The following is a 26879-nucleotide window of genomic DNA, read 5'->3' on the forward strand; positions in this document are numbered from 1 at the left end:
ACTCACACATGAAAAAAAAATGTAATAAAAAAATCTACCTACCCCACCTATTCTAAAATTGAATGTAATCGGAACCACATAATTTTTCTTTTTACGCCTTGTACGGGTCATAATTGTTTGCTTTGTGTTCAAAATGTTCAGGCAAAGTGACAAATATCAAAATATCAGACATATAAGTCATGATGTTAATACTCACACGGGGTGTCAACAAGACCAAGGCATATTGCATTGCAGGTAACACCAGTAGTTGCTGTTTCTAAGGCAACGGTCTACGAAAAAGATACTTAACATTCTGAATAACGTGAATCAAACTTCAAAGTTAAAAAAGGGTTAAGTTCTGAAATATTGTAATTGCTTATTTAAGGGTATTGACTGATATTTTACAAGCATATGTCAAAAAAAAAATCGAAATCGGAAAACTTTGCATTAACACTTGTCAATGTGGTCCGTCACTGTATCTGTGCCATCATCGTCGTCGTCGTCGTCATCAACATCATCATCATCATCATCATCATCACTACCACCACCACCACCACCATCATCATCATCATCATCACCATTACTACCACCACCACCACCACCACCAGCAGCATGAACATCATCATCATCATCATCATCATCATCATCATCATCATCATCATCATTTTCGTCATTGTCATTGTTACCATCACACTGGGGGACTTACTTTAGTCAGTCCAATCAGGCCATGCTTGACAGTAACATAGGCACACCGATCAGGAAGTCCTACTTTACCCAAGGCAGACGAATTATTGACAATTCTACCCCAACCTAGGAAAAGATCGACATATAACACAGAACTTTAAAAGTATGGTTTCATAGGAAAGGAGGTATTCAGAAATAACCCGTTTTTAATTTTAAAAAATATGGACAATTTAACATATTTATTAAGGATATAAACGAAACTATGTAACTTTTTTGAAAGTTTTATAAATTTCCCAAAACTATCAAAAATCTTCTTCAATATTTATACATTTTTATATTTAATATGTTATATGATATAGGCTGAAAATGGACGGTCACCATATTTGCTTCCATGGCATGGGTACATGAAAAGAAGTCGTCTAAACTGATAAAAGTGTGCTTACTATGGCAAATCCTCGTAATGTACATAATGAAAAGTCTAAATTCCAGTCAACTGCCATGTAAAACCGGAATGAAATCTACACCGTATAAAAGGATATACCGAATGAATTGTTGTAAAGTATTAAGTGAATGAATTCAACAAGATATGTATACGTTACCTCGTTTCTTCATGTCTGGCAGGAAGAGTTTAATTAGATGAAATGGTGCAGTTAACATAGAGGCTACCATCATATTCCAGTCATCCAATGGGAAGTCTTCAACAAGATATCTACGTTGACACCCTTGTAATAAATAAATGTCAAAGACTTTGACACGAGTTGTTGTAATTCTGTTGTGACTGTAATTTTGATGCTACAGAAGTGTGTTTCTCTTGAGCAATTTAACAGCTAAAATGATGTAGGCTTGGTATTTCACTCATGGGATATGACAGCTAAAATGATGTAGGCTTGGTGTTTCACTCATGAGACATGACAGCTAAAATGATGTAGGCTTGGCGGTTCACTCATGGGATATGACAGCTAAAATTATGTTGGCTTGGCGGTTCACCCATGGGACATTACGTTTTCGACACAGAGCTACACACGTTTCAACTCTAGACTAACAATAAACAAAGACACAATAAACACAGCAGGATCTTTTGCCCAATCACACTGAACAGTGATAACCATTGCTATTCTTTCACAGTGCAGTAAAAACAGGCCTCTAATGAAAACATTACACATGGACATTATGATTTTAATGGCTGCAATTGTTTATTTTCTATCTGATAATTAACATTTCGACTTGACTACTTCTACATCCCCACTGTGCCATGGGCACCTATGTAATTGTTTCTTTTGCATTAGAAGTTGTCTGAGAGTGTGTATTAAATGTCATGTGACAGGAGTGAAACACCAAGCCTACATCATTTTAGCTGTTCCCATGGTAACAGCTGCAAACTACTAGTATTTATTGTGACATGTTGATATTAATCTATCAATGTAATGGACATAATTAGGTACACTAACAGTAGGGTAGGATCTCTGGTTATTGTACCAGCAATTGTCAAATGAAAATTGCTGTGTAAAGTGTTCAATACTAGGTGTTAAAATTCGTTAACTTCAATACTACAGTGGTGAGTTTCTTTTCAACAAGGTAGACATATACAAATTACATCCATAATTGTGACATGCTGACATTCGTCTTATCTTAGGCCTAATAGAAAAATTGTGTGGTTCTAATTACATTCAATTTTAGAATAGGTGGGGTGGGTAGATTTTTTATTTTTATTTTATTGTATTCTTTTTCTGTGTGAGTGTCTAGTTCAGGTTTTCCATTGTTTTACAAATGGTCTTTGTGTTGTTTATTTCTTCCTATCAGATGTACAGCCATTAGAGATTGGAAGAACAGTTTTATAGTGTCTTTTTAAGTTGATGTCAGTTTCCGCATCCACTATTTCTCTGAGACTTTTATATTATTTTTTCTCGAATATGTAAAAAACAGTTTAGGGTCGGCAGTTAAAAGCTAGGTGGGATCGGGTAACCAGAACCAAACAGTTGTGTTCTTTAGGCATTATTACAGCAATATTTATGTGTTTTCATCTAGTTTTTTTTTTAATTTTATTACAGTTTGATTATAGATAATAACATCACTAAAACACCACTTTCAACCATTTCTGTAATTCACCACATCCCATAATACAATTTTCTAAAAATCAAAAGTAATTCATATGTTAAAGACTTTCCAAATGCACCACTTCTAACTGCTGTACCTACAACTACATTTGAGCTGAGATTTTCAAAAGCCAGAGTTACATAAGCCTGTATTGAAAATACGTACGTTTGGGAATATTCAATTTCATACTGGAATGTACGGTGGCCCACAGGTGACATAGAATGCAATAATCCTGGAAATTATAAACCAGTCAAAATTTAAATTTAAAATCTGAAAATGTAACCTTTATATTTGTACCACAGGAGATGTTTAGTCGTTCCAGTATAAATATCATGATACCATAATATGGACTATAACTAATATACTGACCTGAATTGTTCACCAATATATCTATACCATCTGGATGGATTTCTTTAACTTTTCTGTATAATTCTTCTATTTCGTCCGGCTTGCATAAATCAGCAGGGACGTAGTGTGCACCAACTTTCGACAGCCTGGAAGTTATTTATTAAAAAAAGAAAACATATTCTATTAATTTGAGTCTTTTGTTATCATAACATGCATATCTTTATGATTTTTCAGACTATTTATTTCAATTACAAATTTCTGATAGAGTTTGTAATACTTACTGGTTTAGTTCACTGAGAATTGACTGTATAAGTTGATCATCACCAAATCCAGTCACAATAATGGAATATCCACTCTCTGCAAAAACTTTGGCAATTCCCAATCCTATCCCACTGGTTGATCCTGTTACCAAGACTACTCGGGGCTTATTTGTTGCCATGGTTACTTAACTTTTTTAAATTTCTGACCAGGTACTAAAGAAATGAACAATTCAAAAGACATCTTACTTTAGTGATTAATTCCATTTATCCTCTTAAGAACAATTATGGAATGGTCATGATCATAAGATGGCGTAGGATGCCTCGACTGTCAACTTATATGTACTTTGTAATATGAATGGTGAGCTCTCATATCAAGATGGTTGCGTACTATATCAAGATGGTTGCGTACTATATCAAGATGGTTGCATACAATATCAAGATGGTTGCGTGGATGGGAAGCTACTAATTTATAGTAATGCTGGTTAGGGGTTAATGCCATAAGTATATAATATAGTAATTAGTTATATATTTTCCCTTTATAATAAATATATTATTTTTTGAGACAAATGCCAAAAACATTTTTTTCGGCACTGAACACTCATGACCCTACGTCCTTATCAACAATTTATTTCCAATTAAACACCAGGAGTGAAAGATTACATTTGTGATCAATAGGAAAAATTGGCTGTTAGTAGATAGGTAGTTTTAGCACAGCTTGAGACGGGCTTAGAGCTACAATTGAAAGAATTTCGTTGTATTACAAGTTAAACATTATATATAACAGAAAGAGTTTTTTAAAAACTTGTTTAATTATGCCCTGGCCATAGCTGTAGATTTATGCTTGTGAATTTGAGTCACGGACTGAATATGTCGTTTATATGGAATACATTTAATTTATGATTTATGCCTATATTAAAATTACATGTCAATGAGAACGGTCGTATCTTGACACAGTTAACGATAAACGAGATGTTGGAGAGTAAAATTACACAAGCATACCTATCTACGTGCTTGGTCTAGCGTTTTTATGATTTATTGAGTTCAATTCTTAAGTTCTGTTTTTAACATGTTGATACTAGGACAGTATGAATGTGATCTAAAGATTAATTAATGATGAAATTAATGACAAATCTCGCCATGTCTCTTTATTTAGCATTTCGAGTTCATGACAGTAATTTGTATATTTAGATATTTTTACTTTATGGTCTTATTTATCAAGATGTATTTCGTACACTTTATGCAATTATTATCTATTTATTTCGAGATTTTGTGTGACTAGCTGTAAATTGTACACCGAGTGTCTGACATGACAATTGGAACTCATTGTACGGTACTGTTTTTACAACAACAAAAAACCTATCGTACTGAAGATATTTTACGAAGTGTACCCGCCTTCTTTATTAGTTAAAACGCCATTTTCAGGGTAGTTTATATGTTTTCCGTCAGTTTGTTTTGATCATGGCCACACACATGGGGGAATCCGGTAAATTGATCGGGAAACCCGCTAACATTTACCGGCTTTAATACCAGCCTTTAAAAAACAGTGTCTGTTTCGTCTTCTTCTTCGGAAGCTCATTAAATATCGCCACATACTTATAAATATATATAAATACAACGTGGAACTGTCTCAAACACGTTAAAAGTTTCATACACAAACTTTACAACAATGATTAAATGATTACGATATCATGGCGGGAAAAGACGCATGCGCTGAATGCGTAAAATGAGTCTGAATGTCTAAGACGTTCTGATTAGACAAGACAAAAATAATTAGAGAAATTCAGCCAATCATGTGTTTGCTAACATAATTTCATAAAGTAAATGCTGTATGCTACGTCATATGTAGACATGATATCAACATTGACAACAACACGGAGCGAGCTAGCTCTGTGTCGCTTGACATGAATGAGATGTCGAGAGTAAAATAGGCAACACAAGATCAGATTCATGTAGGTGAAATTGGATATATCTTTGAATAAATGTTATTATTTACTCCAAATTTCAGTCGGTCATAAGGACCGATACGTTGTTGTAATTCTGAAAAACTGTCGGTCCGAACGGAAATCTGTTGGTCTCGGGCCGAAGGACCGGCGTTAATTTCGCACGCTGATTGTACCTAATAAGGTCATCCAGTGGCCATATTACTGAATAAATTACTGACATGCACCGCTCCATTTACGTTTCACTGTGACCTCAAAGAGTTAGCTTAACCCATTCAAAAGACATGAGAGACAGACTATTGTTGAATTGGCGAAGTCTGCGATTAAATGGTATAACCTAACCTATGTGGTGCATATGTTCCCTTGTATGTTCTATAGTTAAGACTTTTTCTGGACACTTTCTTGAGGAATGTGCATTCATAGCTGGGGTATACATACAACTTTTAGCACAAATGGTTCATTTCGTAACCAGCATTTATATGTCTCAGCTGAAGTCTCTGTACCCGATTTGCACTCTACACTATAAATCACACTGGGCCTAGCGCTACGAAAAGTGCTCTATTGTAAATTGACCGCTTTAACTCATATATAGAATGCTTTGTAAAGAAGAAGGTAGTAAACGGAACATTCACTTACAAATGTCGGCGTGTCACCGTAAATTCCAGTCGTAAATATCGTAAATAATGCTCCCTCCTGTGTTAGGCTGCCGTTAGCTGCAATAATTGTAGCGTTTGGTGTGATTTTGAGGCTTTTTCTGTCTGTTTTTGTGCCTTTTTTCGTTCTGACGTTTAACCCGAATCAAACGCTACAATTCCTCTAATGCAAATGCAAATGCAAATAGACGAGACCACATTGAAAACGTGAGCGAGGGGTCAACGTACTACCCGTTTCAAACTGCTGCATGCCTTGCTACATTTGCCGATTTTGACGGAACTGGGGTACCTCTGAACACTTCTTTGGTCTTGAAGGCTCCGTAATTAATGTTGGCGTTAGGAAATGTCCGATATTTTGCCAAGTAAGGCGTAATTTAACAGAAAAGTCCGCCCAACTTTGCGATTCAGATCTGAATCGCTTCCGTCTACTTGCATTTGCATTAGAGGAATTGTAGTGTTTGATTCGGGTTAAACGTCAGAACGAAAAAAGGCACAAAAACAGACGAAAAAGCCCTCAAAATCACATCAAACGCTACAAATATTGCAGCTAGGCTGCCATAACCAGTTCCATATTTAGATGTTGGTAGGATGTCAGTGGTGGCTATGACCTCTTACCTTTGACATCGCAAATGGGTTCAAATTGCAACAGCTTGGGGTCTGAGCTTGGGAAAGTTCAATGATAAAACAGCCAGATCCCAACAATGGTCGACTTTTTTAATGAGCTAAATCCATGCTAACTAATTTGCAGTTAACGTAAATAATCTAACCACCTGGTAGGATAACATGATGACTCACCACCACCAAAATAATTTACATATTACAAAGTAAACATGTTTTGACTACGGGCCAGAGTCAATGTCCAGCTCAACACACTTCTACTACACACGTGATGACTTTGTGAAAAAAAAATGATTCGAACTTCGAAGAAGAGAAATAGTACACTGTGATATACAAAAAAGTGAACAATTCTGGTGTTTTAGTAGCGATGTAATCACTTCCCCATAGACTAAATTATATTAGTCGAGCCGTACTTTTGCAGACGATTGGATTGGTTTTATTTTGAACTCAAACTGACAATAACGTGAATATCCGAGGTATGCCCAATTATTAAAGCAGTCCACGATTAGCTTTAAGAATAATTAATATTATATGAATGATATTTGTAGATAAATTTTATTACAAAATACAAGAGCCAAGTTATATGTCCTTTATACAATTACAATTACGATTCTTTATTTACTTTTAGCAATTTCTACTCAGCAGTTACAGAACTAGAAAAACAAAAAACGTCACACAGTGGTTCTACCTATACCTCACGACAACCCGTGTCTACGTCATTGTTTCTGTGGTGCTCGAAATTTGGGTCAAAACGTTCCAAATCACGATTATTTTGCCCAAGTTTTCATTAGTTATGTTCGAGTTAATATAATTATATTGTTCCTGAGAGTTGTCTTCATTTAGTCGGTAAATAGGTGTAGCCTAAGAATTTTAACACTACTTGTCTATTGTGAGGCGTGGTAACAAGGCCCCTTAGGTCATGCGCATTTTTCTTGACTGAACAAAGAAAAATATTGGGAATAATACATATTCCCAACTCCCTGATAATTTCACTCCAGACCCTTCCCTGGCCATATTCAATCAATCAATCAATCAATCAATCAATCAATCAATCAATCAATCAAAAGATACCGCCAAAATCAAATACGACGTAATGTTCTAAGGCACTGAACTGGAAAACAGGAGTAATAGATCGTTGTAAAAAAGTTAGAAAGCTTTTGCCAATGACGTCATGTATATCATCTTTCAGTACAGAGTTATCAGAATAAGCATTCTGTGGCATCAGACTATTTCAAATTTACGTTAATATCAAATGCTTGAATGAGATTACGTAATATCACTGTGCTGTCCATCCACCATCTAAAGTCAATGCCGATCCCGTCATTTGATCAGCTGCTGGTGAACACATAAACTTCACAGTTTCTGCAACCTTTGAATAGAACCAAAAAACCCAAACTTTAATAATTTTCCTCATTGCTTTAATTCTGTATTTATGTGCATGTATGTATGTATGTATGTATGTATGTATGTATGTATGTATGTATGTATGTATGTATGTATGTATGTCTGTATGTATGTATGTATATATGTATGTATGTATGGATGTATGTATGTATGTATGTATGTATATATGTATGTATGTATGTATGTATGTATGTATGTATGTATGTATGTATGTCTGTCTGTCTGTATGTATGTATGTGTGTGTCTGTCTGTCTGTCTGTCTGTATGTATGTATGTATGTGTGTGTGTGTGCGTGTATGTATGTATGTATGTATGTATGTATGTATGTACGTATGTAGAAGTGCATAAGGAATGACTGAAACAGCCCAGTCAATAAAAAATATGTGTGTGTGCATGTATAAAGGGGAACAGACATACACACATACTTACATACACATACAACACATACATACGTCACACATACATATGTCACACATGCACACATACATACATACATACATACCTGCCATACTTGTATCAATTTTGCTGTTGGTTGCCATTTTGTTAGATAATCAGTCTGTACGAATAAATAATAATTAGAATTAATTGTTAGAATTTGTATTGGTAAGTCTTCATCCGAAGTTTCACATTGTTGTGACTCATCATCATGTGTTTTTCACATTTCAACAACAACAACAACAACAATAATAAGGATTATATTATACCAGTAAATCGAGAGATCTGATTGGTCTAGACATCAAACTACCTGGTCTAAAATAGTGATATATGCCCACTTTTCAGACGTCCAGGTTTGATGTTTACAAATTTGTACGTAGTTTACTGTGTAGTCAGCTTCAAATACCCATAATCCCTTGTGGTAGCAAACTTCTTGAACTGTCAGAAAAAAAACTTTCTCAATGACACTGAACTGTTCGTATAATTAACGAAGAAACAATTTCCATCCTTCAACAAAGAAGAATTGGACGAAATGGAGATTTTGAAAGACGTAAATCAAGATATAGTTTATAGAGTGTCTGACGATGTAATATATCATATCCTTAGGATGCAATATATTGTTTAGCAATAGTAGAAGACAATTGTAATGTTATAGAAAGCATTTGTCAATATTAAAATCATGTTAAAATAGTTTAGAATTGCCATATGGATGAGGATTGGGTATATATTTTGGATTTTTAATTTTTTTTTAAAATTCTCATGGCTTCCTACTTGACAAATCAATGTGAAACAACATTGACAAAGTCTGTGTCTGTAACTCACATTCTTTGCAAAAAGCTGAAAAAAGTATTTAAAAAAGTATAAAAATTTTGTTATTGTATGTACAATAACAAAGATTTTACACATTTTTAAATCTTTTTCAATGTGTTGAGGAACAAACAAGGACTTGACATATCTTGTTTCACATTGATTTGTCAAGTAGGAAGCCATGGTAAATTATTTTAATTTTTTAAAAATTAAAAATCCAAAATTGATACCCAATCCTCATCCATATGGTCACTTTAATTAAGGTTATTATATCTCCACTTGAGTAAAAACCTTGTAAAGTCAGTTTGTATCACTTTAAACAGAGATTAGTTAATTTATATTGGTTGTCTTCCTAGACTTGGATTTAATAGATCTCTTTTACCATTTGTTCTTCATACGTGATCCCTTTGCTAGCTGCATTCTCTGCAAATGATTTGCGTACCACTAAAATGAAATCAAGGATAAAACGCTTAAAGAACTAATCTTGCTCTTGGAGAGCTCACTATGTATTTATTTTGGTTTTCAATTCTTAAACAACTCTGCTATCTTTTCATACTTGAAAAAAAACAATGTGAAAGAGCATCGACCAAGTCCATGTTTGTAACTCAATAAATTTTGAAAAAGTTAAAGAGTGTGTAAAAAGTTTGTTATTGTACACACAATAAGATGTTACAAACAAGGACTTAGTTTATGTTGTTTTACATCGTTTTTTCTAGTAGGAAAACATAAAGTTGATTAAAAATAAAAAAAACAAATACCCATTTGACATCCATGTGGCCACTTTAAATAAGATAAAATATCATCATCATCACCATCATCATCATCATCATCATCATCACCACCACCACCACCACCACCACCACCATCATCATCATCATCATCACCATCACCATCATCATCACCACCACCATCACCATCATCATCATCATCATCATCATCATCATCATCAGCACCACCATCATCATCATCATCATCATCATCATCATCATCATCATCTTCACCATCACCATCATCATCACCATCACCATCATCATCATCATCATCATCATCATCATCATCACCACCACCATCACCACCACCACCACCACCACCATCATCATCATCATCATCACCATCATCATCATCATCTTCATCTTCATCATCATCATCATCATCATCATCATCATCATCATCATCATCATCATCATCATCACCACCACCATCACCATCATCATCATCATCATCATCATCATCATCATCATCACCACCACCATCATCATCATCATCATCATCATCATCATCATCTTCACCATCACCATCATCATCACCATCACCATCATCATCATCATCATCATCATCATCATCATCATTATCATCATCATCATCACCACCACCACCACCACCATCATCATCATCATCATCATCATCATCATCATCATCATCATCCTACTACTACATTCAAATGCTTACTTTTGGTAAGCCCAATGTACGCTCACGTTTCATTCCGAAATACACATATTTGACAAATAAGTATGATCAGTTGTTTTCTTGATTGTGATACCAAATGTAGTGACTTTCCTGACATAGGTCAAGTCAAATCAACAATACAGAAATGTCTGCCATATGGTATATAAATAAGTCAAAAATGTGTCACTCACTTGGGGTGTCAACACAACTAAGGCATATTGCATTGCAGGTAACACCAGTAGTTGCTGTTTCCAGGGCAACAGTCTAAAGTAAAGAGAGATGATTAGATCGATGTGGAGTGTATATATATACCACCACCACCACCACCATCACCACCATCACCACCACCATCATCATTTCACACCACCACATTCAAATACCTACTTTGGTAAGTCCAATTAGGCCATGTTTGACAGACGTATAGCCACAGTAGTGAGAACCTGATACCATACCAAAGACTGACGAATTATTGACAATCCTTCCCCAACCTATGGAGAGGTGCATATGATACTTAACATAAGTGGCATATAGGAAACGATATATTGGGCAATATTACAGTAGAAATGATGTTGGCTTGGTGTTTCACTCATGAGTTACTACAGATAAAATGATGTTGGCTTGGTGTTTCACTCATAGAATAGTACGTTTATGATTACAGTAGAAATGTGCACTGTGTAGACTTTGGTAGTTCTGGTCTTCAGCCCAGTCAATTAGATCCAAACACTGACATTGATTTAATACAATACAATAGTGGGAAACAACAAATGCCTTTAAAAACTATCAATGTGGTGGGGTCTAGGAGTATAACCCAGAACCTCCCGGCTACTAATCTTGAGCTCTATAACAACTATGCCACAGTGAGGCTGGTGTTTAAAAATATTTTTCATTGAAATATTTGAACAGTGGTCATATTTTAGAGAAAGGAAATTGGGGGAGGGTCACTTTCGAGCACGACGGACTTGGGGGAGGGTCGCATTTTATGCCACAGACCAGGTTTGATTTCCCCCACCCCCACCCCCACCCCCTTGTAATTACTGAAGGTTCCCCTATTATATCATAATCACCCACTCAGGGTATCGTGTCACATACGACAACATATTTAGGAAAGCAATAGACTTTGGCGATTCCCAATCCTATCCCACTGGTTGAACCTGTTACCAAGGCTACACGGGGTTTGCTTGCTGCCATGGTTACGCAACCCTCTTTACCTTTCTATTCAGTCTGACCAACTACTCGAGGAAAATAATCAAAGAATCATCTTTCATAACCGACTTGCATTCTCTATCGTGTCACATACGACAAATTGTCTAGGAAAGCAATATAGATTTCATTTGTAACTCAGTAGGGATTATAAATGTATTTTGATACGGTACCTTTTTTCTTCATGTCTGGCAGGAAGAGTTTGGTTAGATGGAATGGTGCAGTTAACATTATGGCGACCATCATATTCCATTCACTCAATGGGAAGTCTTCAATAAGACCGTGGCGTTCAATTCCTTGTGATAAAACGTCATACAAAAATTATAAAAAGAAAGTCATTCCTTTTCAACCGAAGCAGTGGTATTTTCTGTTTTCGATTATAATAGCTGTGCAAATGTAGAATCTATAAACATTCTATAAGAATCAAGTAAGATAATAGCAACCAATAGAGTAAGGTTTAGAATTTATATGTTAGAAATATGTGTTTAAAAAATAGCGCCAATAGCGTTGTAGCACAACTGTACAGTTTTTAAAAATATTTACCCACATGCTGAGCAATGCTAGGTAATTAGGGGTTCATTTGCTGAATGATTATCCAGTTGCCTATATCCAACTCTATGGGCGTGGTCTTGTTGCTAGGCACATTTATAGCTTTTTCTGAATGTCTATTCACTTGTCTAACCATACCTGTTATCTTTGCAATATATGTTATCAATTTGCTGTTGCCATGGGCGTGGTATTGTTGCTAGGCATATTTGCATACACTTTTTGAATGTTTGTTTACTTGTCTAAGAATCCCTATTGTTATCTATGTGAAATACACCACTGTTTGGCTGTTGCCATGGGCGTGGTTATGGTTGCTAAGTGTATTTGCATGCATTTCTTCACTTGCCTCCCAGATGATGTTGTTATTTCACCAAAATATACTGCCATTTGGTTGTCATGATCATGGTTGCTATGGCAAATTGTCTTAAAATGCTATGAAGAAAATCTGCAGAATAACACTTCTAGAAACATCTCACTGACCTAGTACTTTTTGAGATTTAAGTTTTTTGACCAAAATTCACATTGTTACACCTTATTTGCATATCACAGATGAAATCATTATATGCTTAATATTTCTTCATCTATACACCCCCAGCTGCATCCCTATTAAATTTCAGCCCAATCAAAATAGTTTTGGAATTAAAGATTTTTGACCAAAAAGACACTTTTTGCCCTAATATACATATCACTCATGGGATCATGTAGTGAGCAATTATTAATCTTACGAATGTTGCCTCCGAATTTCAGACCAATCTGCCGAGTAGTTTTTTGAGTTTAAGTTTTAATTTTTTTATCCAAATCACACTGGTAGTAAGAGAATTTTGATTTGAACAATTTCCCAACTAGACAACCAAGGTAATACAGCCACGAAATATCATGGCAATCGGCCCAGCGGTTTTTGACTTTAAGTTGTTTACACACACACACACACACACACACACACACACACACACACACACACACACACACACACACACACACACACACACACACACACACACACGCACGCACACGCACACGCACAGACAGACAGACAGACAGACAGACAGATAGACAGACAGACAGACAGACAGACAGACAGACAGTTTACCATGTCTATAGCACTACTGAACCTTATCAGTTCACTTGTGTTAAAAAGAAGTGCATAAGTAATGAGTAAAACAGTCTCGATCAATAAAATATGTGATCCATAACTATAACATAAGATGTGTGCTTTAAGCGTGTCAAAATTTGACATTGGATAGGAGTATGTATGGCAGGGGGTGTGCAGTTCCTGTTCAGCTCAAATACAAGCTGTAGTCTAAACTTGTACAGACTTGTCTGACTGATAGAGTCATTGGTTCTCAGTGGGGTGGCTGATAGTCTCGGTTACCCAGATTTTCACTGCTGCTACAAGACCACCCAGACGTAGGCAGAGCCCTCAGCGGCGAGAATCTGGGTAACCGAGACTTCGACTTGGTGGCTGAGAGACTCTCTCACCAGTCCTCAGGAGCATCTCTAGTAGCTGTTTTGTATGTACCAATATCTACTTCATAATTGTACTAGAATATCCTTGTACTGTGGGCCCTCATTGACTACATAGGAGTAATCATTTTTTGATGTTACTGTGACTTCATGTTATTGCAATGCTCGGGCATCGCAGTAACACATCAACAAATGATTAGCCCTATGTACAAGGGTCCACAGTACAAATTATGCAGTATATATCGGTACATACAAAACAACCCTTTTAACAATGCGATGCTCTGAGGACTGTGAGAGAGTCAAGGTGGCTGGTGGCATCTATATATGCCTACCAGACTGTCCCAGAAGTCTATAGTTGAAGAACCATGGCCGGACATAACGAGGTTGCATCGTTGGCATAGGGTGACATATGCTACCGGATCTCTATGGAGATGCTATCACTCCGTGTGATACAAACCTGGGTATATGTGACGGGCCCAAATGCACAGAATTAGCCATGCGCAAGAATTCATTTCCATAAAAGAATTTGTACTGACCTGCGTTGTTCACCAATATATCTATACCATTTGGGTGGATTTCTTTCACTTTTCTGTACAATTCTTCTATTTCATCTGGCTTGCATAAATCAGCAGGGACATAGTGTGCACCGGCTTCAGAGAGCCTATGATTCATTTTTTTAAAGTAAATAGTTTGAAATCAAGTGGAGATGTAAACAAATGACATTAAGTATGATTTTTTATATTATAATACAATGTAAAATTTGATGTCCATGATATAGTTTGTAGTACTTACTTGTTTAGTTCACCGAGGATTGATTCTATTAGTTGATCATCACCAAATCCAGTCACAATAATGGAATATCCACTCTCTGCAAAGACTTTGGCGATTCCCAATCCTATCCCACTGGTTGATCCTGTTACCAAGGCTACACGGGGAATGCTTGCTGCCATGGTCACGCAACCCTCTTTACCTTTCTATTCAGTCTGACCAACTACTAGAGGAAAACAATCGAAGAATCATCTTTCATTACTGACTTGCATTCTCTGTATCTTCATTCTCAATACTTGAAAGTAGGTACAGGATTTTCATGATTTGTAGGACAAACTGGTCTGCCTCGCCTGTCAATCACCATAAGGGAGCCTAACCTAATCCTAACCCTAACCCGAATGACAGCAATGGGATTTGGAACTGGTGGCAGCGATGGGATGACAAAAAACACAAAATAATGAAATGTTAGACAATACAATGAGTCAAAATTAGATGTCACTCTCTCCCTAATCCCATTTTCTAAAATATGACCCTCCCCAAGAGCTGATTTGTAAAAGGTGAATCGATTCTGACAATTGTCCTTTGTGGGTCTTAAAATGTGTCTTGTACACTGTCTGCAAGCAGGACTATGTTGTCACTAACTCATGCCACTAATATAACTGATTGATTGTGTGCTACAAAGGTAATATTTTAAACGGTAATACTTACAAATTTACCTTTTTCTCTGGTATATGTCGTGCCTACAATGCTCTCTTCTAGTCAGCGCTAGACTGTTCTGTGTGTATGTCTATGTCTGTGGGCTGTCTTTACGTCATCTGTTGTTTGGAGGTCACCACCACTGTTGACCCTTATCCTTATAAATGACAATGCTAGCAGTCAATAGAATACTCTGGCGGATTACAAGGCAGAAACCCTGGGCATAAACGCAACTTGGAAAAAAATAGCGCCAATGCCATTGTAGCACAACTGTACATTTTAACAAATATTTACCCACATGCTGATCCATGCAAGGTATAGGTGTTCATTTGCTGAATGATTATCCAGTTGCCTATCCAGCCCTGTTATCTTTGCAATATATGCGATCATTTGGCTGTTGCTATCTGCGTTTTCATGTTGCTAGACATATTTGCCTACATTTTTTGAATGTTCATTCACTTGACTATTAATCACTGTTGTTATCTTTGCAACATATGTGATCATTTGGTTGATGCTATTGGCGTGGTCTTGTCGTTGGGCATATTTGTGTACACTTTTTTAATGTTTTTTCACTTGTCTGAGACTCTCTGTGTTATCTTTGTGAAATACACCATCGTTTGGCTGTTGCTATGGCCGTGGTCATGGTTGCTAGGGATATTTGCATACATTTTTTGAATGTTTACTCACTTCCGTATGAAATGATAGTTATTTTAGCAAAATATACTGCCATTTGTTTGTTGCTAAGGGTGTGGTCATGGTTGCTAGGGCCAGTTGTGTCAAAATGTTTTGAACCCCATCTGCAGAATAATGCTGAGAGAAACATCACACCAAATTTCAGCCTCATTGACCAAGTACTTTTAAACATACAATTTTTTGACCAAAATTCACATTTTACCTAATTTGCATATCGCTGATGAGATCACTATATGCTCTATACACCCCCAAATGCATCCCCATTAAACTTCTGCCCAATCTGCTCAGTAGTTTTTGAGTTTAAGTGTTTTTGACCAAAAATAACATTTTTGGACCCGAATCACACGCCTGATGCGATCATTTTACTTTGAATGATTTCCCAACAAGACACCAAAAGTAATGTCCCCCCCAATACCCAGGCAATCGGTCTGGCGGTTTTTGAGTTCAAGTTGTCCACACACATACACACACAGACTGCAGACAGACGGACAGACAGACACCGCAATATATGCCTATAGCACTACTGAACCTTATCAGTTCAGTTGTGCTAACTAGGGGTTAAAGCCTACATTTAAAGTCTACAGAATTGGGGTCAAATCAGGGTCACATATCTACAGTCACACAGAGAATATGAACCAATAGACTTCAAGAGACGCTGTGTCGTTCAGCCCTTTCAGACTTCTTAACCACCACTGTACTTATCTACCATGATCAGCAACCAGACTGGGTTGCAGCCATTCACATATTGTTATGTTCTAATAGGTGTCAAACTGACCATGATGTTAGCCATTCAATGCTGATTTATGAGACCAGTCACCTAATCTTACGTCAATAGTAAACATAAGTTTCCTGGCCAAAGTCTGGTATTTTATCAAGTACAATTAACAAGTATCACCATAACAACAATCTTAACATCAGCAGCAGAAACTTTTCTGTCTATTCGATTTTTAATCTGCATAATGACCTCTGTTTGAACTTCTAATCACAAGGTCAAGGAGTGGCCTACATCCTTTGATCTAGCAGGCACAGTCCCATACAATAGTACAGACGATGAGTGCTGGCTGATAGCGTGGCATGAATGTCTGTATCTTGCAGACTAATAACTAAAAATCTCTGTAAATTTTGAAAATAGGCAACTTGGAAACTATGTTGTCACAATTTTTTTGAAAAAAATTTGAAAATCAACGTTTCTGATTGTTTTCTAAAAATTTACCCTCCCTCAAAAATGGCATCAGTTGCCTCTAACTACTACCACCACCCTGAATTTGTGTGAGGGCGCTGCACTAATTAGTTCATGTTCTGATATCATAGTACAATGGTGGCAGCTGTGGGATCTGGCAGCTGGGGAATGTGAGACATAGGTGGCAGCACTTAGGAGGCCAAATCAAATAATAAGACAAGGTTAGAATACAGCAACTCAAAGTGAAATGTGACCCCCTAATTCATTTTCCTAAAAAATACAGCCCTCCCTGAGTACTAATTTGGAAAATGTGACCCCCTATTTCCCTTAGATTGTCGTTTTCCTTGTCTACAGGCTCAAAATATAATAACGTTGATACTGTGAATAATTTCCCCTACCTATATCTGATAAACATTATCCCAAAACAAGCCTTCAGTCGAAGACATAGCCCCCCAACTTGTGTGTTGTATTGTGTAAGATGATTAGCATTTTCGCAGTTTTAACATAGAAATGCTTTGCTGGACTTTTCCAGGGATGCAAATGTTTGCAGTGTTGGGTTTTCAGTATATCAATCAATCAACCAATCAATCAATCAATCATCAATCTGTATTGCACAACAACATGCCATAGCAAGCATCTTAAAGTATATAATTAGCAATAATATTTGGCCGTCTTAAGTGTACAACTAGAATATAGCCCTTGCTCTCTCTTCACCTTGAAAATGTTTGTCAAGGTCAAAATCTCATTAGAAAGCTCATTATTGATAACAGAATATAGACACTGGAATGGTTTCCCATAAGTATCAACATTTTGGAGATAACAGGCAGAATATGCTTTTTATCACAAATATGGCCGCCATTTTGCTATACAGGTCAAGATCACAAAATTAAGTGACTTACATATGCCTCATATGGTCAAACCAAAGTCATGATTATAATATACACTTGAAATGTTTGATTGAAAAGCTATGAAGAGAACCAAAGTTTGGCTATTTGACCTTGAAGAAGACTTTCAGGGTCAAAGGTCAAGGTCTTAAAAAGAAAGCTCATATTTGATAATATGGGTGTAGGCACTTGAATGGAGTCACTATGAATTACACCTTCAAAGTTATGATGCATATTGTGAAATATAACAAACAAATATGGCTGCCATTCGGCCATATTTGATTCAGTCACAAAATAAAGTGATGGTCATATGTCTCACATAGCATGTTACCTTTGTGCCAAGTTTAGTTGAAATTTGTTGGTGCATACCATAGATATGAGGGTGCACACACTGATGGACACACAGATGGACGGATGCTCACACAGATGGCACCCAATGTAATACACTAAAAAGACTAATTGTCTCATACTATAGAGTGTATTTACACATTTGCAGTAGCAGGATTCGTTTGATATTTTCTTCCGCAAAAAAAAGAATCTATATAAAGCAAAAATACAAGTGCCCAGAATATGACAACTGTAAATGTTGAACAAATGTGGACATATTCAACAACTATTACTTACATTTTCATACTGAAGTTGGTGTTACAGAAACTGTATATTTGATTTCACATATAATTACATACAACATATGATCTATGGTAATAATATAGAAAACAATCTGAGCCACAAATCTTCAGCTGAAACTCCCAACAGCTCATTTATGAATAAATATCTCTCATGAATTTGTGAGTGGCCTGACTGTTTTGCTTCACAACCTGATAAATAACTTCATAACATAAACAACAGCAGCTGGATTTTTCGTGTTACTTACACAAAAAGTATTATTCACTTAAAAGTGAAACTTTTAATTTCTGCTCTCTGCGTAAATGGGATATACATATCAACTGACAACTATATCGATACTTGCATGAAAAACAATGGAATATACAATGTGCAACAATTCACACAAATGAATATGTCTGCAGTTCAGGTTTAATACTAGTAACCATGGTTACTGATCATTTCATTTCAGACTCTTTTCAGTCCATATTCCATGATAGAAAATAAGAATGATGTGATTTGTTATCTTTCAAGACCAAGTTATTAGAATAAGCTTCTTCTCTTTTTTTTATGACAGTCTAAGAATCAGACTATTTCAAATTTACGTTAATATCAAATGCTTGAATGAGATTACGTAATATCACTGTGCTGTCCATCCACCATCTAAAGACAATGCCGATCCCGTCATTTGATCAGCTGCAGGAGAACACATAAACTTCACAGTTTCTGCAACCTTTGAATAGAACCAAAAAACCCATACATAATTTTCCTCATTGCTTTAATTCTGTATTTATATGCATGTATGTAGGTATGTGTGTGTGTGTGTGTGTGTGTGTGTGTGTGTGCGTGGAAGTATGTACATATGTCTGTGTGCGTGTGTATGTGTGTATGTATGTATGTATGTATGTATGTATGTATGTATGTATGTATGTATGTATGTGTGTGTGTATATATATATATATATATATATATATATATATATATATATATATATATATATATATATATATATATATATATATATATATATATAACTCGGTGAGTATCAATCTGCTAAGACAGTGCTCTATACCGCAGTGGCAGAGCGTAATAGTTTTGAAACTATATATATATATATATATATATATATATATATATATATATATATATATATATATATATATATATATATATATATATATATATATATATATATATATATATATGTTGAGGGTAGAAGAAAATCAAGTCAGGTTTTTCGTCTCTACAAGCCTGTTTCGTGAGTAAATCACTCGTCAGGAGATGTTGATATATATATATAGATACATTATATACCAAATAACTATATACAGAAATATCCTGAATTTCATTTAATTTATAATAATAATAATAATAAATAAACACTTATAGAGCACCTTATATCCAGAAAGTTTTCATAGGCGTGTAAACAGGAAATATTAAAATGAGACAAATCAAGAAAAAACGCTTTGTAAAACATGATGATTAATCTAGTAAAAAAGCAATTGTACGCAAGTTAAAATGGCAAGAGATGCATATTAAAAAACAAAATAATAGATGGTGAAAAAGTCAATACCAACTTATTTATCTGCCATAGGCCTGTTTAAAAAGGTGAGTTTTAAGATTGGACTTAAAAGAAATCACTGTTTTACATTTCCGTGTATCTAGAATCAAGGGATTCCATAATTTCGGGGCGATGCGAGAAAAAAGCATGATCTCCAAATGATTTTAGTCGGGTTGGTATTTCTGTAAGGAGGTACTTTCCACCAGAACAGAGATTATGAGATGGCTGATGTAGAGAGATGAGGTTGCAGATGTAGTCAGGGGCGATACCATGAATAGCTCGGAAGGGCAGGACTGGGAAAAGAATCTTAACTTCAGTCCTCTGTTGTATTGTAACCAGTGAAGTGTACATAGTGTTATATATATATATATATATATATTATAACAGACAATATTCATTCATACAAACTTACCGGCTGAACATCTATCAACTTCAATGTTGGTTGTATTGATAGAATCTCACTCTATAAATAAATAAATAAATAAATAAATAAATAAATAAATAAATAAATATATACAACATCCATTGTTAGAATCTGTGTTGTGAAGGGGGAGGTGTCAAATTCAAAAAAGTCGATAGATTTTTCTTATACTTTGCATACCTAAGCAGTGATATCTGAATATGTAAAAAATGCAAAGAAAATACTATGTCACCACCTTTGTTTTCAAGATAATGACCATTTCTTGTATCTACACATATTTTTTTCAGTCAAAATAAGTAGATTTACAAATAATTAACGACATCAAAATTTTTGACAGTTAAAGATTATCCCTGGAGCACTTAATGAACTTACATATTTTAGTGCAATGTATATTATGTCCAGATATATTTGTTTGTAATTTCTTTTCATTATTTCATAAAATGCTATGTTATTTTATCCCCAGCTCCTTTATGATTTTTAAAGAAAAATGTAAAAAAACTGAAAAAAAGTCTGTGATAGATTATTGTTATATACTGTATGTGTAAAATGTATCATTCCAGCTATTTATCAATGACAATATAACAGTGGGTCACCACGTCCGTTCAAATTCTAGAATTGAAATTGTCACCCCACATCCCATCTAAATTTTGACATTTTTGACAGAAAGTTTTCATGAAATTTTGTAGAATTTTGACAAAAATTAAAATGAGCTTGTTACACATATGTATAATGTACCAATGCCTCTTCATAATTATACAACAAAAATCATTGTGTATGCTACTTTCAAATGCCAGTAAAAAATGTGACATTTCAACATTTTGAACACAGGCACCAAGGTATATTTCTGTCAGTTCAAATGTATGATAAATCAACTGAACTATTCATGTGTAGAGTTTATGTATTTCTCCCAAAGCCAAAGTAGTCATAATATTCATAATTATGACGACCCCCCCCCCCTTCCAAATTTCAACATTTTTGGACAAATTTCACATGAAATTTCATAATATTTGAACACATGGGCACCAAGTGATAGTTCTGTCAGTATATAATTATGTATGATAAATCAACACATTAGGGGTGAGGTCAATAGTTCAATGTAGGATAAAAAGCTAAAAACATTTAGTCCCCCCCCCCTAAACTTAATTGGCCAAATTTAAAATGTCCATTCAATTTAAAATCAGTATGTAGTATTTACTATGAATACAAAGCCAGTATGTAGTGAAGAAAAATAGTTCTTTTGTTGACACATTATTGTAGTGCTGTGCTATTGTGAAAATTCTTCCATTTCTCAATTTGGGGAATATTTTTAAAAAGAAATAATTCCATGTTTAGTTAGGGGTACAAACAGACCCATTAATAAGTAAAATTGTTTGTGTAGGATGAGAACTAGACAACTACAAAAAATCAAAAGTAAAAGAATTTAATTTTTCATCCCACATTGATTTGAAATATATTTTGGTTGAATACATCTATTGAAAAATAAACTATAAATTCATTAATTTTAAATTGGCAGGACGTTACTATACTGATACAGGGATTTTTAATGGCCGGGGGTTCTATTGGGAATGAATACATGTGTCGGAAATTCCTAGACCCCTAGTCCTGCTTGCAGATGGTGCACCATTTCGCTCGCCTATGGAAACAATGTGTATCATGCAAACCGGTGAAAGGCAAAAGGGGTTCATATTCCAAGCTGAAAGATGGTGATATTGAACTATAGAACCTTTGAAAAGGTCTTCCATGACATACCGAGCACTAAAAGAAAAAAAAAGTGGAGTATGGTGATATTACCAAAGATGTTGCTATTGGTACATTCGGAAGACTGGTGAGAACTTGATTATAAGGTGCACTAGGTGGTATATCGTACAGTCTTGGCCCAGTGAAGAAGAAGTATTTTTTACACTGTCTATTCTCCACGACCCGTCGTGCGGTCGTGGCCCAGTGAAGACGAAGTATTTTTTTTTCACTGTCTATTTTCCACAAGTGGTCATATGGTCGTAGCCCCATTTTTAAATACGGGAAGTAGCTTTTTCACTTTTTTTTCTCCACGATCGGTTGTGCGGTATTTAATAATTATCATAGTTGTTTTTCTTGTCATGACAAAACATGGTTTTGGCATCGATGAGACATCAATGGTTTGAGAGAAAGCGCACAAAGAATCAAATGATTGACCTAGTGCTTTGACCCCATCAATCGCCCTCTAGCTCTAGTGACACTGCTGACCTTTCAAGCGATATGCTTCCAAAACAACATAGAATCAATCTGTATGGCAAATCTGGTTACAAGGCGAATACCCAAACAAAGTACTTATCAATTGCGATAGGGAATTATGGTCTGTGTGTAAATTTCATGTGAATACCATGCAAGCCATGGTTTTGAAATAACGCAATTAAAGTTTCCAAGTGTCATGTCAGTTTCATTTCGAGCAGTTGAACTCAAAGCAACTAAGGAGAAAATTAAAGAAAATGTTTTTGCTTGTTTGTGTGTGTGTGTGTGGGGGGGGGGGGGGGGTACTCAACTTGGATGACTTGTGTAGATCGAAGCAGACATTTATGACCTGGGGGTATCTCAGAGTCTTGGATGTATTCAGATGTTAAGGTCAATCGTGCAATAGTTCGCAAACTCGTGTAATCAGCCTTTTTTATGGCCTTGATGTAGTTTAGAAGTTCCGAATCAATTATGTTTTAAGTGGTTTTTCCCTTGTTGGTGTTGTATTCTGGTAACTCCTTGGCTTGCCACCATTTAGTAGATTGAGAGATGAAATTCTAGTGTCAGACACTGGGTGTGGTGTTATCTTTTTGATATGGGCGACTCCAACATTTCTGTTTCGCACGTCAATGTTTTTGCTTAACCAGCAATATAGGGAGTGTGGTTGTTTTCAATCAAGTCTAAAATTCATAAGACAGTTCCTCTTTAAGTCATGAAGCTAATTTTCTTCGCAAGGACTTCTGAAACCCATACAAAATTACCTTCCGTTCACCCTAAATCTCATATTTCAAGAGTACGTACAGCAATCGAAAAAACATATAACACTTCACTTCACTTCCAACACAAGTTTGTTTCACATTCGAATGTTGACAAGCTTGCAAGAGTGCTCGTTTCAGTCTGCGCCGAAAGTTGCGTCGTTGACGTAATTTGAATTTGACACAAGTCTTCCTACCTTAAGTCTTCATTCGAAGTTTCACATTGTTGTGACTCATTATCATGACAGATCTCAACAATGATTAGGAACATATGGTTTAGATATTCAAAAAAGAAATTAAGAAAATTATGAAGTCTCACAAGAAATTCCATGTTTCACACACACACACGCACGCACGCACGCACGCACGCGCGCGTGCACACATCTTATGTCATAGACCCTCCAATATTGGTGGAGGGTCTATGGTTATGTGCAGTGTTGGATTTTTAATTTTGTTTACCTTGGCCTCTTCCTGCGTGATACCTTTACTAGCTGCAAGTTTTTCCACCGGTACATTAAATACTATAATGGAATAAAGAATAAAATACTGTCATGATTGGAATTTCTATTAGACAGCTCACTAAATTAGCATCACTACATCACTCAATTATTTTCACTACGTCACTAAATTATCATCACTATGTCACATAATTATCATCACTACCTCACTAAATTATCATCACTATATCACTAAATTATCATCACTACATCACATGATTATCATCACTACATCACATAATTATCATCACTGTCACTAAATTATCATCACTACATCACTAAATTATCATCACTATATCACTAAATTATCATCACTACATCACATGATTATCATCACTGCATCACTAAATTATCATCACTATGTCACTAAATTATCATCACTATATCACTATATTATCGTCACTACATCACCAAATTATCATCACTATGTCACTAAATTATCATCACTATGTCATATTATCATCACTACGTCAGATAATTATCATCACTACGTCACATAATTATCATCACTACCTCACACAAATATCACTGCATCACTAAATTATCATCACTACGTCACTAAATTATCACTATATCACTAAATTATCATCACTACGTCACATAATTATCACTATATCACTAAATTATCATCACTACGACACATAAATATCATCACTGTCACTAGATTATCATCATTACATCACTAAATTATCATCACTATGTCTCTAAAATATCATCACTACGTCACTAAATTATCATCACTATGTCACTAAATTATCATCACTACGTCACTAAATTATCATCACTATGTCACTAAATTATCATCACTATGTCACTAAATTATCATCACTACATCACTAAATTATCATCACTACATTACGTAACACCATTATGCTCATGAAGTCTGAGTGATTGGAACGAACTCTACGCCATCAAAAACTAGATTCCAATAATATACTTTACTACAGATGACTAAATATTAACGCACACGCTTCACAGCCAAATATCAAATACATATTTGAATTGTTTAGTATGATAAATTATTGTCTTTGTGTGTTAACACTCTTCAGCTATGAAAGTAACTGTGTCATCAAAATGTCCGATGTAGTTAGGGTTAAAAAAAAAAAAAAATTCCTTGGTTCCGGTTACCTGATCTCACATAGTTTTTCATGCCGACCCTAAACTTTTTCCTACATATTCGAGAGAAAAAATAATAAAATCGAGAAAATTGTAGAGTCTCAAGAGAAATAATGGATGCGGAAACTGACATCAACTTAAAAAGACAATATAAAACTGTTCTTCCAATCTGTAATGGCTGTACATCTGATGGGAAGAAACCAATAGCACAGAGACCATATCGAAAACAATGGAAAACATAACTACCTGAGCAAGACACTCACATATGAAAAATAAAAATCTACCTACCACACCTGTTCTAAACTTGAGCGTAACTGGAATAACACAATTTTTTTTTGTCAGGCCTTACTACATTGCCTATAATCAAAGACAAATCGACAACACATGGCTGTCAAATCAGGTCCAATATGATGTTAGTATGTTAATGCTCACCTGGGGTGTCGACAAAACCAGGGCATATTGCGTTGCAGGTAACACCAGTAGTTGCTGTTTCCAGGGCAACAGTCTGCAAAAATATAGACTTGTGAAACAATGCGACCCCAGGTAAAATGAAATATTAAGATTACATATTTAACATTAAGATTTGATATGAACTATGGCTAATATATGTATGGCTGTACTAGACAATGTGTTCTCATATAGAATCGCAACATCTTTCGAAACCAGAAATCAGAATAGTTGCTTTGTATTTATCACTCCAAAACAACCATGCCCACTTAATGTCTACCCATATTCTAATGAAGTCTATGAGTCATCGTCATCATCATCATCATCATCGCCATCGTCATCACAACCACCACCACCACCACCACCACCACCACCACCACTACCATCACCATCACAACCACCACCATCATCACCACCACCACCATCACCAACATCACCATCACCACCACCACCGCCACCATCACCACCACCGCCACCACCATCACCACCACCACCATCACCACCACCATCATCATCACTACCACCATTATCACCATCATCACCACTATCATCACCACCATCACCATCACCACCATCATCATAATCACCACCATCAGCATCATAATCACCACCGTAATCACCACCAACACCATCATCACCACCACAACCACCATCATCACCACCACCATCATCATCATCTTCACCATCACCACCACCACCACAACCACCACCACCATCACTACCACCATCATCATCATCAACACCACCACCACCACCATCACCACCACCACCATCATCACCATCACAACCCCATTAACAGACTTACTTTAGTCAGTCCAATCAGGCCATGCTTGGCAGTGACATAGGCACAAGCATTAACAAGTCCTACTTTACCCAAAGATGACGAAGTATTGATAATTCTGCCCCAACCTGTCATATATGACAAATGATACAGAACATTAGTTGCATATTTTACTTACTAAATAAGAAATTCGATGATGTGTCGAATGGACATTTTGTGAATGCCTAAAGCGAGGCTAAGTCCACGAAGTCTCAGAAAGCTTGGACTTGATAACTTACCTCGTTTCTTCATGTCTGGCAGGAAAAGTTTGATTAGATGAAATGGTGCAGTTAACATTACGGCTACCACGTTGTTCCATGCATCCAATGGGTAGTCTTCAACAGGGTATAGT

At 35.8% G+C, this 26879-nt stretch overlaps 3 protein-coding genes across 6 annotated transcripts in view; all 3 read right to left on the reverse strand.

Moving 5' to 3' along the window:
* Positions 1-6418, reverse strand: part of LOC144451489 (D-beta-hydroxybutyrate dehydrogenase-like) — a 10026-nt gene extending 3608 nt beyond the window's left edge. The window contains exons 1-6 of the mRNA XM_078142353.1: positions 5942-6418; positions 3387-3578; positions 3127-3251; positions 1263-1385; positions 686-789; positions 197-269 (exon numbers count right to left, since the gene is read on the reverse strand). Coding sequence (XP_077998479.1) covers positions 197-269; positions 686-789; positions 1263-1385; positions 3127-3251; positions 3387-3544 — 583 coding nt within the window. The 5' untranslated portion in view covers positions 3545-3578; positions 5942-6418. The remainder of the gene's footprint in view (positions 1-196; positions 270-685; positions 790-1262; positions 1386-3126; positions 3252-3386; positions 3579-5941) is intronic.
* A 750-nt stretch (positions 6419-7168) lies between these two features.
* LOC144451476 (D-beta-hydroxybutyrate dehydrogenase-like) lies at positions 7169-15470 on the reverse strand. 4 transcript variants are annotated; one of them, XM_078142323.1, is made up of 9 exons: positions 15355-15470; positions 14671-14872; positions 14415-14539; positions 12042-12164; positions 11053-11156; positions 10860-10932; positions 9605-9666; positions 8483-8536; positions 7169-7945 (listed from the first exon to the last, which is right to left on the reverse strand). In XM_078142323.1, exons 2-9 carry the CDS (start codon positions 14826-14828, stop codon positions 7853-7855), a joined length of 792 nt encoding a protein of 263 aa, XP_077998449.1. In that variant the 5' UTR covers positions 14829-14872; positions 15355-15470; the 3' UTR covers positions 7169-7852. The 4 variants fall into 4 exon arrangements, with proteins under 4 accessions (XP_077998449.1, XP_077998450.1, XP_077998451.1 ...); XM_078142324.1 differs by having other exon boundaries at positions 14671-14869; positions 15355-15438; XM_078142325.1 differs by having other exon boundaries at positions 15363-15405.
* A 3416-nt stretch (positions 15471-18886) lies between these two features.
* LOC144451623 (D-beta-hydroxybutyrate dehydrogenase-like) lies at positions 18887-26873 on the reverse strand. Its single transcript, XM_078142516.1, has 6 exons — positions 26767-26873; positions 26513-26616; positions 25693-25765; positions 24107-24168; positions 20676-20726; positions 18887-19435 (listed from the first exon to the last, which is right to left on the reverse strand). The coding sequence occupies exons 1-6, from the start codon at positions 26822-26824 to the stop codon at positions 19343-19345; spliced, it is 441 nt and encodes a 146-aa protein (XP_077998642.1). The 5' UTR covers positions 26825-26873; the 3' UTR covers positions 18887-19342.
* Between the last annotated feature and the right edge of the window lie 6 nt (positions 26874-26879).

Source organism: Glandiceps talaboti, chromosome 21 (genome assembly GCF_964340395.1).
Source record: "Glandiceps talaboti chromosome 21, keGlaTala1.1, whole genome shotgun sequence".
Lineage (NCBI taxonomy): Eukaryota > Metazoa > Hemichordata > Enteropneusta > Spengelidae > Glandiceps > Glandiceps talaboti.